Genomic DNA, 19955 nt, shown 5'->3' on the forward strand with positions numbered 1-19955 from the left:
GACGGTTGTAGCCCCATTCCATAGTTCTAGGCTACTATATAGTTAAAATCAAGAGTGTGTGCAGTAAATTTCCATAGAGTAGCTGGCCTTATGTCACCCAAAAAAAAAAATAAAAAATTGAAAATAATGGTGCATCCTATTGTATCTGTATCGCTAAAGATGGAAGAAATTGCTTTTTCTACTTTTCAAGATAGCACGAATTCAGTTGCTTTCCTTACAAGTCACAGTGAAATAACAGTTTATCGCTGGGCATAACCAAGGACCTATTTGTAGTCTGCTTTGCTAATTATACTTAGTCTGTATGTAAACTTCTATAGATAAAGGCTTCAAATTTCTGTTTTTACCAGTAGAGTCCTTGGTAGCCTGGACCATGACATTTTACATTTGGCTACTGCCCTTTCCATCTAATCTTTCCACCCTCTGCATGGGGGTTTCTTTAATTAGATCATTTGTCCTCGGTCAGCAATATTATGTCCTTGTATTTACTCTGACTTAGTTGTCTTCTCTTAGCTATAATAGCTCTTCCTTGTCTTACGTTTTGAGTTAAAATGTCCAAAGATGGGAGATGATTATATTTGAAATGATACAAAAGCCTAAAACCATGCCACATCATCTAACTGGACCCTGATGTTGGTTTATCATCTGTTGGAAGGTGTTCGATACTGGGAAAGTCATTTTGTTACTTTCAATCGTAAACACACAACTTAATCAGTGCTAGAAGATAATGAGGCCCAATTTATGTTAGCGCTTCCTTTAACTTGGGACTTCAGGAAGTCCTAAGTTCAAGCAATAAATTAGACATGTATCACCTGGAAACCATGGCTATTTTGCTATGCTAAGCTGTCACCTTCCTAAGCTTCTGTGCTTTTTTTATAGCATGCTTGTGCTCTGTACTCATGGTAATTAACACTTATACCAATCCATACTTGCTAGATGTCACGAACTGGTGGCTTTTGAGTGTGATACAGGATCCATCTATCTTCTTTCTGTGTAGACCAGAAGTTATATACCCAAAGTATATATATGTGGTGGTATATATCAAAGTATATATGAGGTGGGCTGATAACAACCTTATGGAGTTCAGCCATGACAAGTGCAAGGTCCTACACCTGGGTCAGAGCAATCCCAGGCACAGCTACAGACTGGGCAAAGAAGAGATTCAGAGCAGCCCTGCAGAGAAGGACTTGGGGGTGTTGGTCGATGAGAAAATGAACATGAGCCAGCTTCAGTGTGCGCTCGCAGCCCAGAAAGCCAACTGTATCCTGGGCTGCATCAAAAGGAGTGTGACCAGCAGGTCGAAGGAGGTGATCTTGCCCCTCTACTCTGCTCTTGTGAGACCTCACCTGGAGTACTGTGTGCAGTTCTGGTGTCCTCAACATAAAAAGGACATGGAACTGCTGGAACAAGTCCAGGGAAGGGCCACGAGGATGATCAGGGGACTGGAGCACCTCCCGTATGAAGACAGGCTGAGAAAGTTGGGGCTGTTCAGCCTGGAGAAGAGAAGGCTGAGTGGAGACCTCATAGCAGCCTTCCAGTATCTGAAGGGGGCCTACAGGGATGCTGGGGAGGGACTCTTCATCAGGGACTGTGGTGACAGGACAAGGGGTAACAGGTTAAAACTTAAACAGGGGAACTTTAGAATGGATATAAGGAGGAAATTCTTTCCTGTTAGGGTGGTGAGGCACTGGAATGGGCTGCCCAGGGAAGTTGTGAATGCTCCATCCCTGGCAGTGTTCAAGGCCAGGTTGGATGAAGCCTTGGGTGAGATGGTTTCGTGTGAGGTGTCCCTGCCCATGTCAGGGGGGTTGGAACTAGATGATCTTGTGGTTCTTTCCAACCCTAACTATTCTATGATTCTATGATTCTAAACTTTCAATCGAGTTTAGTAGTTTAAGTTATTATTCTGACTATGGTCCCAACACCATCAGTAGATTAGGAGTATGAGAACAGGTTTTCATCAGCCTGTCAGAGACTATTTCTTACTTCATAGGTTCAACATGAACCTTGTTCATCAGTGAAATTTTTAGATTTCTGTTCAGGGTATCCATTTCTGTAAGGATCCCATGTTTGTTTTATTCTTAGAAGAATTCATTAATGAAGAATTGCAGTTGAAACGGAGGAGGAGGGCATGAAGGTGAGCTTTAGTAGTAGGGTCAGGAATTAAAAGCTGTGGCTGTTTTATTTCCTTCCTTTTTTTTTTTTTTTAATTGGGTACATGTATTGACAGGACAAAGGAGTGATTATTACATGGAGCTACAATTAGTTCTGTGTCCTGGGTTCAGCAGTAGCAGTTATTTTTCTCCTTCTTAGTAGCTGGTCAGCGCTTTGTTTTGACTTTTCGGCCTGGGAACAGAGCTGACAACACAGATGTTTTATTCTGACCAAGGACTTTCTGAGCCTGAGCCAGTGCTTTGGAAGCGTCAGAGATGGAAGGCAGCTGCATGGAGTCCCCAGCAACAAGCTGCAGAAACTGCTGAAGGGGACAGTTGATTATTTTGAGCCTGGTGGGCCCATGACACTTCAGGCCATCAGGGCAGAGATGCAACATAAAGATGGACTCATGATCGAGGGGTGGACTTAGCAATGGACACTATTGACCAGGTTCTTCATGAGTGTGAACACTGCACACAGCCCCTCCTGCTCTGAGAGACTGTTACAAGAGATGGAGCCTGACATCATGGACCAGATGGACTCAGCAGCTTTATAGGGACTGGTCCATGCACTAAGATAAGAGTGCACTGAGATAAGAGTGATGGTATATTGAAAATGTAGGATCTGAGCATGACGTGAATGGTATGGAATAAGGGGTGGATACTGTCCTGGGTTCAGCAGTAGCAGTCATTTTTCTCCTTCTTAGTAGCACTGGTGCAGCGCTGTGTTTTGAATTTTGGCCTGGGAGCAGAGCAGATAACACAAATGTTTTAGTCTGACCAAGGACTTCCTGAGCCTCATGCTCTGCCAGGGAGGAGGGAAAGCTGGGAGGAAGCAGAGACAGGACACCTGACCCAAACTGACCAAAGAGGTATTCCATACCACAGCACGTCATGCCCAGGATGTAACTGAGAGTTACCTGAAAGGGCTAGGACTGCGGGGTTGGAGGAGGTATCGGTTGGTGCTCGGCTGGGGGGAGGGGTGTGAGTTATCAGTCGGCTGGTGTTGAGGTGTTGTATTCTTTCCTCTTGTTATTTCCTTTAGCATTATTATTATTGGTGGTAGCAGCAGTGATTTGTGTTATAACTTAGTTACTAAACTGTTCTTATCTCAGCCTGTGGGAGGTGCATTCTTTTTGATTCTCCTCTCCATCCCTCTGGGAGTAGAGGGAGGGAAAGAAGGGCGGGGAGTGAGTGGATGAGCTTTGTGACTTTGTTTAAACCACGACATTCTGTTACGTCTCTTAAGTGAGGTAAAATACAGTTTTTCAGAAACTTCCTTAACTGAACATAAATACGAGAAATGGAGTATCTCAGTGTTCCCCAGTGTAGTCAGGGTGGTTTTGTTTTTAAATGTAGTTTATAACCTTGTCAAGTTTCTTGTTTAAAGCTACTAGATTGTGTACATTTTATGTGTTATGTCTGATGTCTTATCCTTCAAACAGTTTAATTCTGGACTGCTAAAGCCACAGTTCTGTTCCAATTCAATAGTTGTAATGAAAATGGCAAAGAAAAAAATCTAAAACTTGGGTAATTAAGGAAACTGAATGAAAAAATGAAACCATTACATTTAAAACATCAAATATTACTTTAATTGTGTAAGCACAAAGAGGATAAATGCTACCCAAGCATCAAGTAGAAGCAAAAATGACTTAGTTGATTTGTGATTTAACTAAAACTGTGATGTTAAGAAAAAAATACCACACATCTGGAAAAGTATTGTGGAGGGGAAGGAGCAATGCAGAAAGCCATGAAAGTAATTTTTCTCCTTTTTTCTTTTCTTTCTCGTTTTTTTTTTTTCTCTTCCGTAGGATCCTTTAACGTTTTGAGACGAATTTTTCCTCAGAAGCACTAATGGACGTTGGCATGCCTTGGATAAGCTGGTGACTGCTGGATGTCATTCGTTTCTGTTCACTGCAGAGCGCCAAAATTGACTCCATTTGGAGCTGAGAGAAAAAGCAGTACAGGCCTATCAAAATGACTGATCCTATGATGGATTTTTTTGATGATGCCAATCTTTTTAGTGAGACCTTAGAAGGTTTGTCAGATGATGCCTTTGTTCAACCTGGACCTGTTTCACTTGTTGATGAATTGAATTTGGGTGCAGAATTTGAACCTTTGCACATAGACTCATTAAACCATGTGCAAGATGCTCAAAATCAACAAAAGATGAGTGATTTTGATCAGCTGAATCAGTTTGATTCACTGAAACTTCACTCAGTAAATCAGTCTTTTAATAGCCCAGCTGACAATGTCTTATCACCACACTCTCAGTTCAATTGTTCACCAGTTCATCCACAGAGCCAGTCTAATGGGATGTTTCCAGATGTGGCTGATGGTAGTCCTATGTGGGGTCATCAAACTGCCACAACTGTTTCAAATCAGAATGGGTCCCCCTTTCACCAAGGACATTCTCAGTCTATGCAGCAAAATAAAAGCTTTGTAGCACACCATGACTTTGCCTTATTTCAGGCTAACGAGCCACAGCATCAGTGTGCCTCGCTACAGTCACAACAAAGCAGAAACAGCACGGGGCAAGATGCTCTGAGTCAGCCAAAAGACTTCATGGAAGTTAATGTATCTACTTCTCTCAGAGTTGGTGTCAACCACCCATCTCCAGTTTCTAATCCATCAACTTCACAGCAGCCTCTGTCTGTTCAACAGTTTTCTCAAACTGCAAGTGCTTCACTACATTTTTGTGGGAATCAAGAAGGAAATTTTGATGGACAGTCTCCAACTATTACTCCATGTTCTGTCAGTAATAGCCAACAATTTTCATCTCCTTTTTCTTACTCTAATAACCACGTTTCCCCTACGAGCCTTCTTCGGTCTACAACAGCTCTTTCTACTAGCCAGCAGACACACTCTATCTCTGACTTCACTGGAAGCGATGCCTTTACATCTCAAACGGGGACCAAGCAAGAAACAACCAATCACATGTTGACTCCTAATACACCTCTGAATTCAAATACTTTTCAAATGTTGCATTCTGTGCATCCTCAGGGCAACTTTAGTAGTTCAAAACTCTCTCCTGTAAATATTAGTTTTTCGGCTTCTACTGGTTCTGCATCTCAGATAAGCCATTTCACTGACCCAATTGAAAGCAACGGTTTTACATCTTTAGATGAGAACTTACTTCATCAAGTCGACACTCATAATGAACCATTTACAGGACTTGATCCAGATGACCTTCTTCAGGAAGACCTTCTGCCACAGTTTGATGATTCTGCGTTTGTTCAGGATAGCACAAGCCATGTTTTAGAGCATGACCTAGAACACCATATAACCCCAGAGCAAGTAACACAGTCATCTGACCTTGTTCGGGCACAGTCTCACAGTCAGATCCATCCTTGGCATTCTCCAGTTTCTAATCAGCATCTGCAAGACAGAAGTCGTGTAACCTCACAAGGACAGGTGTGTAGGGATTTGGGGGTGGGGTTGAACTCCTTGATTTGGTTGATCTGGTGAAATGAATAATAGTGACTGGTTCTTGTACTAAAGCATGATTACTTAAGACTCTCAGCTGTTCTTACTTGACCCTGAAGAAGTCTTAAGTGATGCCTACTTCAGGGGGAAAACCAGCCTGTTGATGCAGACCTTTTTGTCTCCTGTTCTTTTCTTACCATTGCAGAAAATAAGATGTACATGACCTGAAATACTTATTTAGAGAAAATGGTGCCTGTCCTCCTGCTGCTTATATTTCCTAAGTACAGCAGAGAAAATTGGTTGTTTTGTGATTTTGGTGCAAATACAATGGCTTATTGTCTTTTTAAGTACTTACAGCAACATATTTTTAAGAGCTTTGATAAGGCTTGTGTAGATTTCCTTCAGAAATTGCACTGGTTTTGTTGTTACTTGGTCCTTTACTTGGTATCTTTGTGCTTATGCTAACTGGCTAAAAATACCAACTTCTTGTTGTTGGTTTTGGTGTGATTAGTAATAATAGAAAACATATAAAATGCTATGCGTATGTTTGATTTTTGTTACTTTTGGCTAAACAAAAAAACACTGCAGTTGTTTTAGTGCAGTATGCACATCCACAAGTATAAAGCCCTCCATGTGGAGAGCAAGATAGCATGAAAATTATAACATACTTTGTTTTAGTGGTATACAAGAGAAGCCAGCTTTGCAGATAGTGCTTTTCAGATTATCTGGGAGAAATAACAATGGTGCAAGCACTGAGGAGTTTGAAAGACAGTCCTTCACTCTGTTTCTTATGAGTGCTTTCTCATAACATATAATGTAGTGAATTTTCAAATAGTTTTGAGTGTCCACTCAATATTAAGTGCACTTATTTTATTTTCTTTTTAATTCCTGACCTTTATCTGTATCATCATCTTTTACAGGAAGCATGTAAACATTAATGAATTGAAATACAGGCTGGCACTTGTGGATTGCTTTGGTCTGTTACAAGACTAGCTAAGCTTTTCAAAACCAAACAAAATGGCGCAAGTAAAGTTGCTTTTTTCCCACAACATTGTAACCAGGAAAAACCATGTTTTTATTACAGTGGCTAGAAACCTCAGCGTATGTGAGATTCTTGCAGGGTTTTCAGCTTAAAAAGTTCCTAAATCAAAGGAAAATACTTCTTGAACATAGAAAAGACTTAATCGAAGGCACAAATAATTATTCTTCAGCTCTTAAAATTTATCAGTCTTTAAAAGCTTGTACTGTGGTTTTGGAGATGGGTTTAGTGGCCCTCTTTGTTAATGCTTGAAAAGTGATGTCAGCAAATGCTTAATTTTATCATAGTTTTGTCTCTGTTTGGTAGCTTCCAGTCCATACTTGATTTGACAGGAATGACTGAAATGCCTTCAGTAAAATGGCAGAAGGAGACACTGCTGTAGCATAAATGCTCATGTTCAGCTGTCATGGCTGGTTATCTGAGGTTTTCAGAATTGTGAGACTGTTGAAATCCATGTACATATGAACAGTGAAAGTAGGAATCTTTATTTTAAGCTAGTGTTTTTTCTAGTAGAAATTTAGCTTGTATTTGAGAAAGGTGATGAAATAGAAATGTTTTCTAATTTTCAATTTGTGCATTTCAAAATAGAGGCAACTCTGACATCAAATATAAACAGCTTGAAAAAAGTTGTAACTACTGTATTACTTCTGTATATTCTTGCAGCTGATATTCTTTCTACCTGAGAATATAGAATGCTGCCTTGTTGGGAAAAAAAATTAGAAAGAAAGGAGCTTAGTTACTGACTCTTGCTTCTACTTAGTGTCCTAGGTTCAGCTGTAACAGTTATTTTTCTCCTTCACAGTAGCTGGTGCAGTGCTGTGTGTTGGCCTTAGTCTGAGAGCAATGCTGGTAACACATCAATGTTTTAGTTGTTGCTCAGTATTCCTTACTTTGATCCAGGACTTTTCAGTCTCATGCTCTGCCAGTGAGGAGGGGCACAGGAAGCTGGGAGGGAGTAGAGACAGGACACCTGACCCAAATTAGCCAAAGAGGTATTCCATACCACAGCATGTCATGCCCAGTGTATAAACTGAGGGGAGTTACTCGGAAGGCCAGATCGCTGCTCAGGTCAGGCTGGGTATCAGTCGGTGGGTGGTGAGCAGTGGTATTCAGCATTACTGCTGTTTATTGGTTCTCTTCCCTTTCCTTTTTAACTTTATATTCTCTTCCCTTGTTACTTCCTTTATCAGTAGTAGTAGTAGTAGTTGTAGTTTTGCATTACACTTTAGTTATTGGACTGCTCTTATCAACCCCCATGGGGTTTGCGTTCTTTGGGTTCTCCTCCCCATCCAGCATGGACCTGGGGGTGGGAGGAGGTGTGGAGAGCCGAAGGAGGAAGAAGGGGCAGTGAGCAAGTGGCTGCATGGTTCTGAGTTACTAGCTAGGCTGAAACCATGACACTTAGTTTGCAGGACACAAACCTGTAAAGGAGGCAGTCTTAACACTTTTTTCTCTCTTTTAAGTCATTAGTGTAGAGATAAGGGGTTTATACATTTAATCTTTGGTCTTGGTTCAGTCGATTGTTTATCCATTTCTATTTCAGCTTATGGTTCCGGAGTGTGTGGTTGTAGATTTCTACCAGCGAAACTTTTCCTGTAAAACTGGTGTGACGTTAATGGAAGATGTATACAGCTGTGTATTTGACATCAGCGTGATGAACTGAATGATGCAGTAGATGTGCTCCGCTGGTTTTGATAAACACTTCTTATTTGTTTAGGTTAGGGAAGGGAAGAAGAGGGCACAGCCCAAGTAGCTACTTGTCAGTTATCTCTGTAACCTAAGGACACATGTAGTAGCTCCTAGTGAAATGCGATGCTGTTTATTACTGTGTGTACAGTAATGCAGAGGGAACAGCACCCGAATTCCCTGCCAGGAAGTGGAGCAGCAGAACCACGAGCTATAAACAGTAGCATTGAGGCTGTTGGTCTCCCATGAGCATACTTGGGTGAAGGGTGAAGAGGAAGTGGATTCTGGGAAAAGTGGGGGTGGCGAGAAATCCAGGGGTTGGGATCCAGGGATTGTAAAGAGCATTGGTATACAAGCCAGGCAGCAAAAAGCAGGTCTAAGAAAATTCTCTCATGCTGTGACTTTTCTGTTGCGTTCAAGAGAACTATTTATGTCTTACTTCCATCTTGCTGCATCAGTTTGTTCTGTAGCTAGGAATAGAGGGAAAGTTCTGAGACCTGTGGAGGGTGTTTAAGGTTCTTGGGGGTTGGGTTTGGTTTTTATTGTGTAAATGCAAAGCAACTTTCCAGTATCTAAACTTTTTTTTACATTTTTTACCCTGGAAATTTGAAATGAGACAGAAAATGGTTAGTTAAAAACTACTTGGTTTGGTTTTTATTATTTCAGGGTATGTAATAAATTGTATAAGTTGGATTCTGACCTCAAGTTTGTCTAATAAGACAGATGTTTCATGTTTTCGTCAGAAACTCATTGTGAAGTGGTAGCTGTCAAACTGTTGAGAGGAACATATTGATAGGGGAGTGCAGAAGCATATTATGTAGAGGCCTGTTTAAGTCAATGGTGTATGTAATATGAATAGTAACAGAAATGTATGGCGATTACTGAAGTTAAGAAGTGTTTCAGATCTGTCTTTTGTCTGAGTTAGGTGGGAAGGGATTTCGATAAGTTCAGTTTGGAATACTTAAGGTGAAATCTTCATTGTTTAGCAAGGCAGTGTTTCATACCAGCTTTTGTACACACTGTGGAAACAGTGGATTAAATTGTTTTCATCAGTTTTAGTTTGATCATATTTGAGTGTTTTTTCAGACAAGAAACCTTTTTATTTTAGTGAATAGTTAATGAACTGTAGCTGTGTGAATAAACACAACATTGGACAACCAAAGATTTTCAACTGCAGTTATGCTGAGGTTATTTGAAATTAGGGATGAACATTAAACACTTCTGATGAGTATGCTTGCTTTCAGAAAATGAAATATTTTTACTTATACAGCTGTTCTTTTGATAGAAATTAATTTCAAAATTAATACATTTATTCAGTGTAACAATGCTGCAGAAATAAAAACCATCTAGAATGTCTTATACTGCTGTTACACTTTCAAAGCCTGCTGTAATTAGATTATAGTTGTAAATAAATTGTGCTTCCTAATTTTACATCATGCATTTTTCATTATTTTGCGAACAGAATAAAGTGGAGAAATGAGCTGAAGATTTATGTAGCCTCAGCTTCGACTAATACAACACTTGTAACCTTTAACTCCACTTAAAACTGCTTTAAGTTTGCTAATGCAAAATAATTTCTTCACTTTTTTGTAAAGTTGAAAAAAGATGAAAAAAATAAAGACTTCAGTACTCAGTTCAGCATCTTTAGGGAAAAAAAAAAAAAAAGTTGGGAAGATAATCTGAACTATAAACTGTCCTAAGAGAAGTTTACAACCTTCTCACTGTATATGTTATTTTGTAGTAAATGTTTTAATCTCTTATGGCTACATACATGAAAGCAGAATAACTGAGATTAAACTGGAAACTACTACTCCATTAATAATCTTGTGCGCTATAGGACAAGGTGGTAGTCTTAGTTCCTAAATATGGTTAATCTTCTTTTCTCTTTTGTGACTACGTTTGGCACCTAACTTGATCCTTAGGGATATCAGTGAATTCCAGTATCTCGTATCTGACTTGTTTTGTAAAAACTGGCTTGAAACCTGCTTTTATCCTTGTAAGCATGAGGTTTCCGACCACTTGTTTTATACCAACAGATGAGACTATTTTTGGAGAGAATTTGTCTTGTGCTTGTTGAAAGTTTAGCAAAGAAAGTCTGAACACTGTAGATGTCTGCTTGGTGGTGGTGTGCCCTGGGGTATCTGTATAGATCAGAATGGCATAACCTCCTATATGAATGTATCATCAGAGATGGAACTGAGTTTCACCTCATCAAAGTCTAGGCGTCTGTGCTGCTGAGGTGCATGCCCCGAACTGTCACAGGTCTTTCAACTCTGACTGTCTTAGCAGATGCCTCTTTTTATCAACTCTAAATTCACTGTAGACAAGTATCCCTTGGATTATTCCTCTTGTAAACTTCTTAACTCTGCCATTGCTTTCTGTTCTACTTGTAGAGGAAATACTGAGCTGTAAAGTTTTTATGGCAGAAATACACACTATGCAGTGATGTTTTCTTGGCTAGTTGTGGGAGGTACAGCAAGCAAATTAGTTGATCTAAGCAATTATGGAGTGTGTATAAATGTCAAGTATATAGTATTTGTCAGAGTGCATTTTGTACATTCTATGTAGTTTAATTTGAAGTGAGCCTGTACTGAGAAATATTTTAAAGTAATAAACTGATCATATTACATACAAATTCTATGTAAATGTGGCAGGCTGTTTTGCAGAGTAAGTTTATAGGTTATGGCTCCTAAGTATTGTTACAACACAAGATTGTAAAAATTATGATGCTGTCATATATTGCTTGTGAAGCAATGGATGACAGTTTTGAGTGGGACTGAGCATAGTAAGATATGAGTCTCAATTTGCCCTACTTTGTATCATTTGAAAACTGAAATCTAGACATCTGTTCCAGTAAGCAGGGGGGAAGCATGAAAAATCATATCTTGAAATCTTGAAATGTAACAAAAACACACCCCCAACAAATCTAACTCCCAAACTAAAAGAGCAGTTGAAACCTTGTTCTTTTTCCTAAAATGCTCAATAGTGCTGGTATAGCTTGCATTAAGCATATCCACTGTATTGATACTGTTATTGTTCCTTTAGTTATGGTTATTCTTACAGATGACATTATCATATTAGCAAATGTAAATCTTTGAGCTTTCCTTTTAAACATTTCTGGGATTTGTATGGATTTAGTTATATGTGCTTAAGGAAGAATTTTCGCCTTCTTTGTAGGAGTTTAATGAATTCTCTGCCACAGTGAGGCAGCAGAATTCAGTTGTCATCTCCCAGCACCTAACAGGTTTATCATGTGCATACAAGTAAGGAAAGCAGGCTCCCCACTGACCTTCTTTGTGCTGTATTTTGCAGCTTTTTTTTCTTTTTATTATGATTCTGTGATTTTTCAGAAAGGCCTGTGTGGATGGGGGGAGTCCAAATGGTGAAGCTGTGTCAAATATGCCGTTAATGAGAAGGAGGAGGAGAGCATCTCTGAGCTTGGGTAGTGCATCTCCTGGAATGAACTAAGTCTTTGAAACTAGACCTGCATAGAACATCCTCATGACTAATCTGTTTTTTTGCCAAAGATGCATTCATCAGTGAAGATAGCAATATTTTGATAGTTTTATTTATAGTTGACTGTGTATGAAGCATTTCCTTTTGTTTATATCTTAATCTAAGCTTTATATAAGCATTTTGTATGTTTTGTCTCTTTTTAAAATGGCAAGGATTGAGGAAGGGAAGTACATATTTGTGAAATTAGTTTGTAACACATTTACTCATGAGTATTTATTGCAGTTTACAATCTCTACCATTTTTTATTTGCTTGTTTTTCCTCTCAAAATATAGCTGTATAGTAAGGGAAAGACAAAAACTGTTGGGCTTCCAAGAGCAGGGAAAATGCAGCAGGTTATCTGCTTTACTGTTTTAAAGGATTTATGAGTTTGTTACTAATTACCATCTCTGGATACAGTTAAATTGTTTCATCATTCTTCTTTAAATATTTTTTGCTATCACTAATGATTTCCTTAAGTCTCAAGCCTTTGTCATTTGTCAAATAATTAGGCTGTCCTATTCTCTTTGTGTATGCTTCCTCTTTAAAATGAAGTACTTGCTGTTGTAATGGTTGTTATAATTTAAGAATATACTTTTTCCTGAGATAATTGCACACTCATTAAATGACTGCAGTAATTGTCTTTAAAATGTGCCAAAAGAGAAGCATTCTTGTAAAAAGTAGTTAACCTGGCAAGCATAGAAAGGAAGCTTCTGGCTAGGTCAACTTCAGCAGTAATTCTATGGATATCAAGGCGAGACTAGCTGACAAAAACAAGTAAAATAGATATTGTTTTTTAATGATACTGCAGAACAAGTGTGATTGAATAAATAATTATTTGCAAGCAGATGTCTTGTTAACACTGAAGAACTGTAAAGCAATTCAGTAGTGTGAGGATACTGATACAATTGTGCAAGCTTAGTGTTGGGAAGGAGTGGTACTTAATTACAGAGTAAACAGAAGACAAACCTTAAACTGTCTTTTAAAGACAGCAACTCATACTATAGACTGTTAAATCTGTAGTTCGGTTTACGCCTAAATTGTAATTAGTCTAAGGGGGGAGAAGAAGTTTATGAAAAAAGCCTCTATTCATTGTATGGTGCTAATGCAGCCATTTGTGTGATGAGCTGAAGTGGGAAACTCAGGTCAGAGAAACTTTCTGCGTTTTTGTTGAGGGTGTTTTTAAGGAATACAAATTCCTGATTTAGTTCTCCTTTTAGCTGCACAGAATTGTGTACCATAGAAGCTGCTGTGGGGAGAGAGCAAGGAGTGGGAAGCGTCATTTGCTGCAGTAGAGGCAAAATCATTGTATATGGAACCACAGCCTCAAATGCAAAGAGGGTGCAAGTGGGCATGTTGTATAGGACTGGCCTTTGGCACCAGTAATCACTCTTCTGCTTTGTCTAACAGAGTTATCTAAAGTCTGAATTTTTGAGTGGCTTTGAATATAGCATTGCCTCTAAAACTTCAAGAGCAGTGCTTCATCTTGAGATGTTTTGTAGAAAATCAACACTTTAAAAGTGTTAGTGAAGTGTTATTACTGAAAGAGAACCAGACCTTTGAAAGATGTTAACCAGTAGTATGATTTTGAGGGCAAAGAATCTAAAGTACTTTTGGAATTCACGTGGCTTTTGTCCACATGTCTGTGTGCTTTGTGCTCTCAGGTTTTACAGTTTCTTTTAGCTGTAATGTTAATTCTAAATGTACAGAGAGATCAAAATAATTTCCAGCACTTTGTCCACCTAACAGCCTCCTACATGTGGAGAGGTATTGTTTTCTTTGTTCATTATGAGGTTGAAATATTTGCACAAGTTCCTGGGTAAATGGATTTCTAAGGTGTTGTTTATCTTCAGGTGTTGAGTGGATTGAATTTGGGAGCTCTTAAAGCTAATAAATACAAGCATGTGGATTTCTAGGATGATGTGACTGAGAATTCTTACACTGATTTGAGTAAGTTTGATAAATGAAGCTAAATGCTTTAGGCTAGAAGTGCTTGACAAGTTTTACATTTTTGAGAGCTGTGTAATTTGTAGTAGAGATTGTTTTTTCTTTCATAAATGTGTGAAGTTTTCTTTTGTTTGTGTTATTTGGCTTCTGCTCTCTTGATGTCTTACTGTGAAGGCTAGCATTTTAATTTGTATCTTATGAAATTGTTCCCCTGTTTTACATACTGCCTGTTGAGGAATTAAGTCTGTGTTTGAAAGCAACTTTCATGTTAGTAGCATTACGTATCTGTAGACATAATGCTATTCAAAAGCATATTAAATTGTAAACCAGAACTAGTTTCATAGATTGATAAGAAAGCCTTTTAAAAGATACATTCATGCCTTCACATTTTAGTTTTAGTTCATATATTGGAAAGAAAAGCTGCAAGGAGACATTGCAAATAGTTTGGTTCTGAGCATTTTGGTTTTCATACAGTCTGAAACCTTGCTCAGAAAGAGCTCTGATACATAGGTTTTTAGAATAATCTTTAGAGTAACCATAAAGCAATTCTTTCATTGTACCTTCTTTTTTACTGAGTACTATACGTGTAGGAGGGGAGTTCTTTAATAGTATTTTAGAGAAACTTGCTAGAAAAACACAGCTATTGTGCTTTTCATGACTTGTAGCACACTGTGGTTTACAGTACCTGTTTTTATGCTTTATATAAGAAAAAGTGCTAGAAGATCAGTATGTTTGCATTGGTTTTCTTCTTTGCTAAATCTTGGTAGCAGCTGCTCATGAGGCCCAGGTATGGCTTAGCTTGATATGTAAATTTTCTTATAGCAGTAACTTTGGTTCTTGCAAGTCTTAAAAGCAGTGATCAGCTGTTGGCAGAGCGCAGGTTGTCACGGGGAAGGCAGGTAAAGTAATTAGAGGAACATATGAGTGACTAAATTGGACATGTGTCCTACTGGTTTTGGGTTCAGTAAGAGCAATTTTTCAAAAGATCAGGCAAATTTATTTTGATGTGTCTGTGTTGTAGCCCCTATTTATATCATCCTCTGGAGGATTCTTTGACCTGCAGGCACATGGTATTACGAAATCTCATCAACTTCAGATAATACACATGAGTGTGCTTTCTGGCTTAATGTAAGTTCAATTGCAAATGTGCACAGGCTTTAGCTATTTCAGGAGATGTTCGGAAATGGTGACCCAGCCTTGCATGATGGGGGCAGATGTGTGAAGGTGCTCTGCTCCTGGCTGTGCCCAAGGGTATCCTTGGCAACAGGCTGCGGTCTCTAACCTGACTTGTTCTGCTCTATATTGATAGCAAGCTCTGTTCACCTGAACTCCATTACAGATTGTTAGAATTTCTCATCTGGAGCTTTACATTGGGTCTACTCCTGCCTTTGCTGATAGTAGTGAGGCATAGCCAAGATAAAATATTACTGCTGTGCTTTTGTTTCTAGAGACCTGTTTTGCAACTTCTTCTGTTTGATCCCTACCAAAAGGTCATGCTCCCTGCTGTTTTGATTTGGGTTTTCTTTAAAGGTTGTCCCAGTGAAGCTCTCCCATGCTGTGTTCTTTCTCTGGAAAATTTTTAGGATACTTCTGGGAAAAAGTAGTTTGGGTTTATTGGTTTTGTTTTCTTTTTTTTCCTCTGCCTGAATTTGAATCCTGTTGGTCCCCAGTAGTAGTTATCATCTGACTTGTGACCTCTATTTTCAAACCATCACATTTTTTATTTTTTTTTTTATGTGTCTGGTTTTCCTTCTTATTGTGGGGAGAATTTTGTTCAGGAATATTCAATTGAGAAAGCTGTATTCAGTAGGAGTGTTTTCATTAGGCTTGCATATATGCTAAAGTACTCTTGTTTTGGAGGTTCTGGCATAGAATGACAATGACTGGCTGCAGCATGTTGTTCCAGGAGCCTTCATATTCTGACGAAGTAAATTTTATGTTATGATTGCACTCAATGTACTAAAAAATTTGAGTAGAATTTCTGAAATTACGCTGTTAAAACATGGTGTGGAAGAGAATCTGTCTCTTTGTTTTATTTAATCTGCGGCTGCTCCTCTGACCTAGCCCTACTCTCCTTTCTGTAGGTAATTACAAAAGCAAGGCCTTGAGACAAAAGGTGGGCAGGTTCTGCATAGTTCTTGCCTATTCGCCCTGCACTTTCATCACTTCAGTAGGTTAAGTAACTCCTTTAAGCAGCAGAAGTGTACAAAAAATAGATGGTGGTTGCAGTTTGCAACTCTTTGTAACTATACTGTAATGTTGGCTGACTCTGTGACAAAAAACGGGTTTCCAGGGGGATAGTGTAACGGAGTAGTGACAGTAGTGAACTTTATGAGGATGAAAGGGTTTTTGGTTTTAATTATACAAATGTTTTCTTACAAGACCACTCCTATGAGAGGTTTAGGAGGAGCACTTGAATGGAAATTAAGTTTTGACAAGAACCAGCTACCACTGAGGTCCCATTTCTTTTCCTTGCTCAGAGATATGTACCTTGCTGGTTTTAGCAGACTTGGGATAGGCATGCTGAAGCTGATCTCGGGTGTTTGGATAAGGTGTATAGAAAGTACCTTGTTGTGGTGTTCTTTCTAGTGGAGTTTTGAGTGTGCTTTGGGTAATAAAAACCATGTGAAAATCACTCTAAGGATTTTGTCATCTTGTATAAATCGTGATTTCTGCCTAAATGTAAACGAAATCACTTAATTTAAGCCTACTTGAAAAGAGTAGCTGCAACTTGAATGCTTTTAAAGTAATATAGACATTTACTAAAGACTGTACATCTGAATAGAGCATATGTTATTTAAATTTGGGGGTGTAGGGAAGAAGTTGGATAAAAGCTATCTCAACACATTAACTTCATGCCCCTCTAGTTTGGGTGGCTTGTAGACGTTGCTTAAATGTTCCTTTGTCCCTAAAAATAAATTTTAGCTGCCATTTTGAGTATAAAGCTTTATGCAGCTTATAAAGTAAAACCTTTATTTAGAATCTTCTGTCTATATCTACTACATGAAAGAGTTGTCCCATATCTTGGTATCTCCTAGTGAGCTCAAACCTGAGTTCACAGTGGCAGGTGAAATAGCTGCACGTTTGCTTCAGCCAATTGTTAGGTTTTTCTGAGTGTGAAGGACTTTGTGATAATGTAGGGAAAATGCAGCTTCTAAAGTTTTAACTTCTTTAGATTGAGCTAGTGCACCTGCTTTTACTCTGTTCCCCCTTTCCAATTTTTAATGTGAGGTGATTTTGTATATGCAACTGATAGGTACGCTATTTCAACTGCATAGAGCTGTAATAGTCAACCACAGTTGTGTGGTTAGTTTTCACAGTATTTGTTTCACAGCGCATTGCAGTTTGTATTTATTTTAGTGTCAGGTCATTGACGCAGATATTTGCCATTGTTTTGCTTTCTGGATGACAAATAGTACTTGGATGTGTTGGGTCAGTATGGGCATTCTGTTGTATATACAACATATATATGTTGCTTTCATCACTGGTACACCTTAAATTATTGTACTCCTAGTCTGCATCTGCTTGATGGAGTTTCATGTAATAATATTTGTGTACTTGACTGAGGTTAGCAACAGAGTTCCACTGGATTAGTGTGAGTATATTTGAGGTGTTACAAAAAAATACATACGTTAAGAAAACAGCAATGAAAAGTTCTATACATCCTGTATGCAAAATTTCTTTCTTTTGCCTTATTTTGTGGATGGAGCATGTTTAATTTCTGATTTTTTTTTTCACCTTTTTATTACAGACTTGAATTCTGATTCTTACCACTCTGATTAGAAGATTCCAGTGTTCTGTATTTTCAAGCAGATACGAGCTCGGATTTTATTTGGTCCTTGTTTTGCCTTTTTATCATGCTTGCAGTTTTGGGAAAATGCTGATATTTGACTTCCTTTTGTGACTCATAAGGCTTTAAAGTAAAGCTGCTGTGTTACTACAAATCTTGTTCTTTACCAGACAGGCAGTTTCTGAAAGAATCTTTCCCATTGGAGACTAAGTTCCTTTGTGTCAGTAAAAAAGATTATTTTAGAAGTTTTACTTTGACCATCGTATTGTAAGATTTGTTTCTACATTTAAGCATGAGTATGTGAATTATCTTACTGACTTCAGGCAACCAAACTTGTGAATTTGTCTTTCAGGACAGGAGCTTTAAAATATAGAAAGGAAAAAAGGTATGCAAAGTAAGCAGTAGTTTCTGGAATTGATGGTTAGAAATATAAACTATTACAGCAGTCTTCTCTTTTTTGCTTTTATTATGCATAGGGTATTGAAGACAGGCTTGAGTAATCAGAATGGATACACAGTAAGTGAAATCTTTTCAGGATATATTACTCTAAAATTTAAATTTCCTATATTAAACTTATTGGAGAAGGGAAGAATGATAAACCCTGCATTTCTGCAAATACACAATTTCCTCAGATTATGTATTCCAAAATAAATACAAGTACACTCCACAGCATTTGCCTTTTAGAGGAATGATTATTCAGCCATTTCTTTATATAATGTAATAGTTTGCCACAGGAGTCCTGCCAGTAGGTGAACATTTAAGAGGCTCAGATGCACACGTGGGAATGAAAAAAATAGCAGTTAGAAGGTAAGATACTATACTAAGTATTAATTCAAAACAAGAATAATAAAACTGGAGATGTAAGAAACTGATATTTTGGCCACTAAATCAAAATAAGTTATTTCTTCTGAAGAGATAGGGATGCCGGTAGTATTTCCACAGGTCTTTGGTTTTGAGGCATTGAATTCCTTAGGGAAGGGAGGAAGTAGGGAACAGGAAGGCCTGTTGAGCATTGCTTCAGCAGAACTTCTGTTTGGGTCTTCTTTTGTAAGACAAGAATCTTTATGTAAGTAGGGAGAAAGTAAAGTAGTAGATCATGTGGTGTCGAAGTGTTGGATTTTACAGCTTGTGGTTACTGCAGTGGTAATGTCTGTTGTGGATTTACAGAGGTCCAACAGGGACTGAGCTCATGTTTCATTTCAGTCTGTAAGATAGGAACTCACAGATTTTTGTTCTTGTATTTTAATTGTCTTTGACCTAGAAATCAGTAGGAGCTTGGAAGCATGTATGCACCAAGTTGAATGGCATGGTTGTATAGCCGTGTTTGTATTTTTTAAAGCAAGCTGCATAAAAATTGAACAGCTGTCACTTGTAGTTTATTGTACATGGATAACTGTAACCTGAGAGATTAAAAACAAGCTAGCGGAATATTTTAAAGCTAAATCTTTCTTCCAAGTCTTCAGTCAATGAATGTATGATTATCAAAGACTGGCTTCCAAACAGAAGCTTTTACATGCACTGTAGACTCGTTCTGCGACATCCAGTGTTGCTTTTGCAGCATGCCCAGGTTAGGGGCATCTGCTTACAATGGCTTGAATTGACAATGGCTTGATCTTCTCCCAGCGAATAGTCTGGTAAATTAGAGGCTTGGTTAAGCAGCTGCCGCTAATCACAGCTATGTTATCTTAGCTACAGGAGAGGTGAAACTTGCTTAGTGGTGATATTACTGGGTTCAGTAGCATTTAGATGAGAGACAAAACCATATTTGGAGAGTGTGTGACGTGCAAAGCAGGTGCATGTTTCATCTTAGAAACATGACTAGTTTAAGGTTGCTGACCTTTACATTAATGTTTCCATTTCTACATAAATTTGAAATTTGGCCATAAGCCTAGCGTTAAATACCTTGTGAGTATAAATCGTAGTAACCAGATCTACATTCTGAAGTGACTGTTACACAGATCAGAACTGTTGCTTATCCATGCTGCTGTAGTTGTAAGCCATTAATTTACCAGCATTACAGGTAAGAAATACGGGAGATGGAAAAGACAGATATTCCCCCCCCCCCCCCCCACGCTCCCCCACATATCTTTTTCCTTTTTTAATCTATCTGTAGCATGTCTGTTTTAATTTGGGTTGTCTCACATATGTAAGTTGTGAGATTTTCTATCTCTTAAACACAGAAAAATTCATTAGCAATGATAATAAGCAGGAAAAAGAAGGAAGAGTATTGTGAGCATATTGAAAGAACTGTAACTTGAATGATCTGTTGGCCCTCCTAATAGTTCCAAATATTCATCAAAGAGAATGGAGAAATGATTGAACCTGCTGGATCTTCATTTTCCAGTGCTCTTTATAGAGGAACCCCCATAGATGGTGTGGGGTAACTGTTGAACAAAAGAAAGCAGAAAGCAATTCAGAAGGAAC

General features: G+C 38.4%; 1 protein-coding gene across 3 annotated transcripts in view; it reads left to right on the forward strand.

Annotated features, from left to right (window-relative positions):
* Window positions 1-19955, forward strand: part of CHD9 (chromodomain helicase DNA binding protein 9) — a 101595-nt gene that overhangs the window by 18061 nt on the left and 63579 nt on the right. For all 3 annotated transcript variants that reach the window (XM_065661312.1, XM_065661314.1, XM_065661313.1), the window contains exon 3: window positions 3962-5564. In XM_065661312.1, coding sequence (XP_065517384.1) covers window positions 4128-5564 — 1437 coding nt within the window. In that variant the 5' untranslated portion in view covers window positions 3962-4127. The remainder of the gene's footprint in view (window positions 1-3961; window positions 5565-19955) is intronic.

Source organism: Lathamus discolor, chromosome Z (genome assembly GCF_037157495.1).
Source record: "Lathamus discolor isolate bLatDis1 chromosome Z, bLatDis1.hap1, whole genome shotgun sequence".
NCBI lineage: Eukaryota > Metazoa > Chordata > Aves > Psittaciformes > Psittacidae > Lathamus > Lathamus discolor.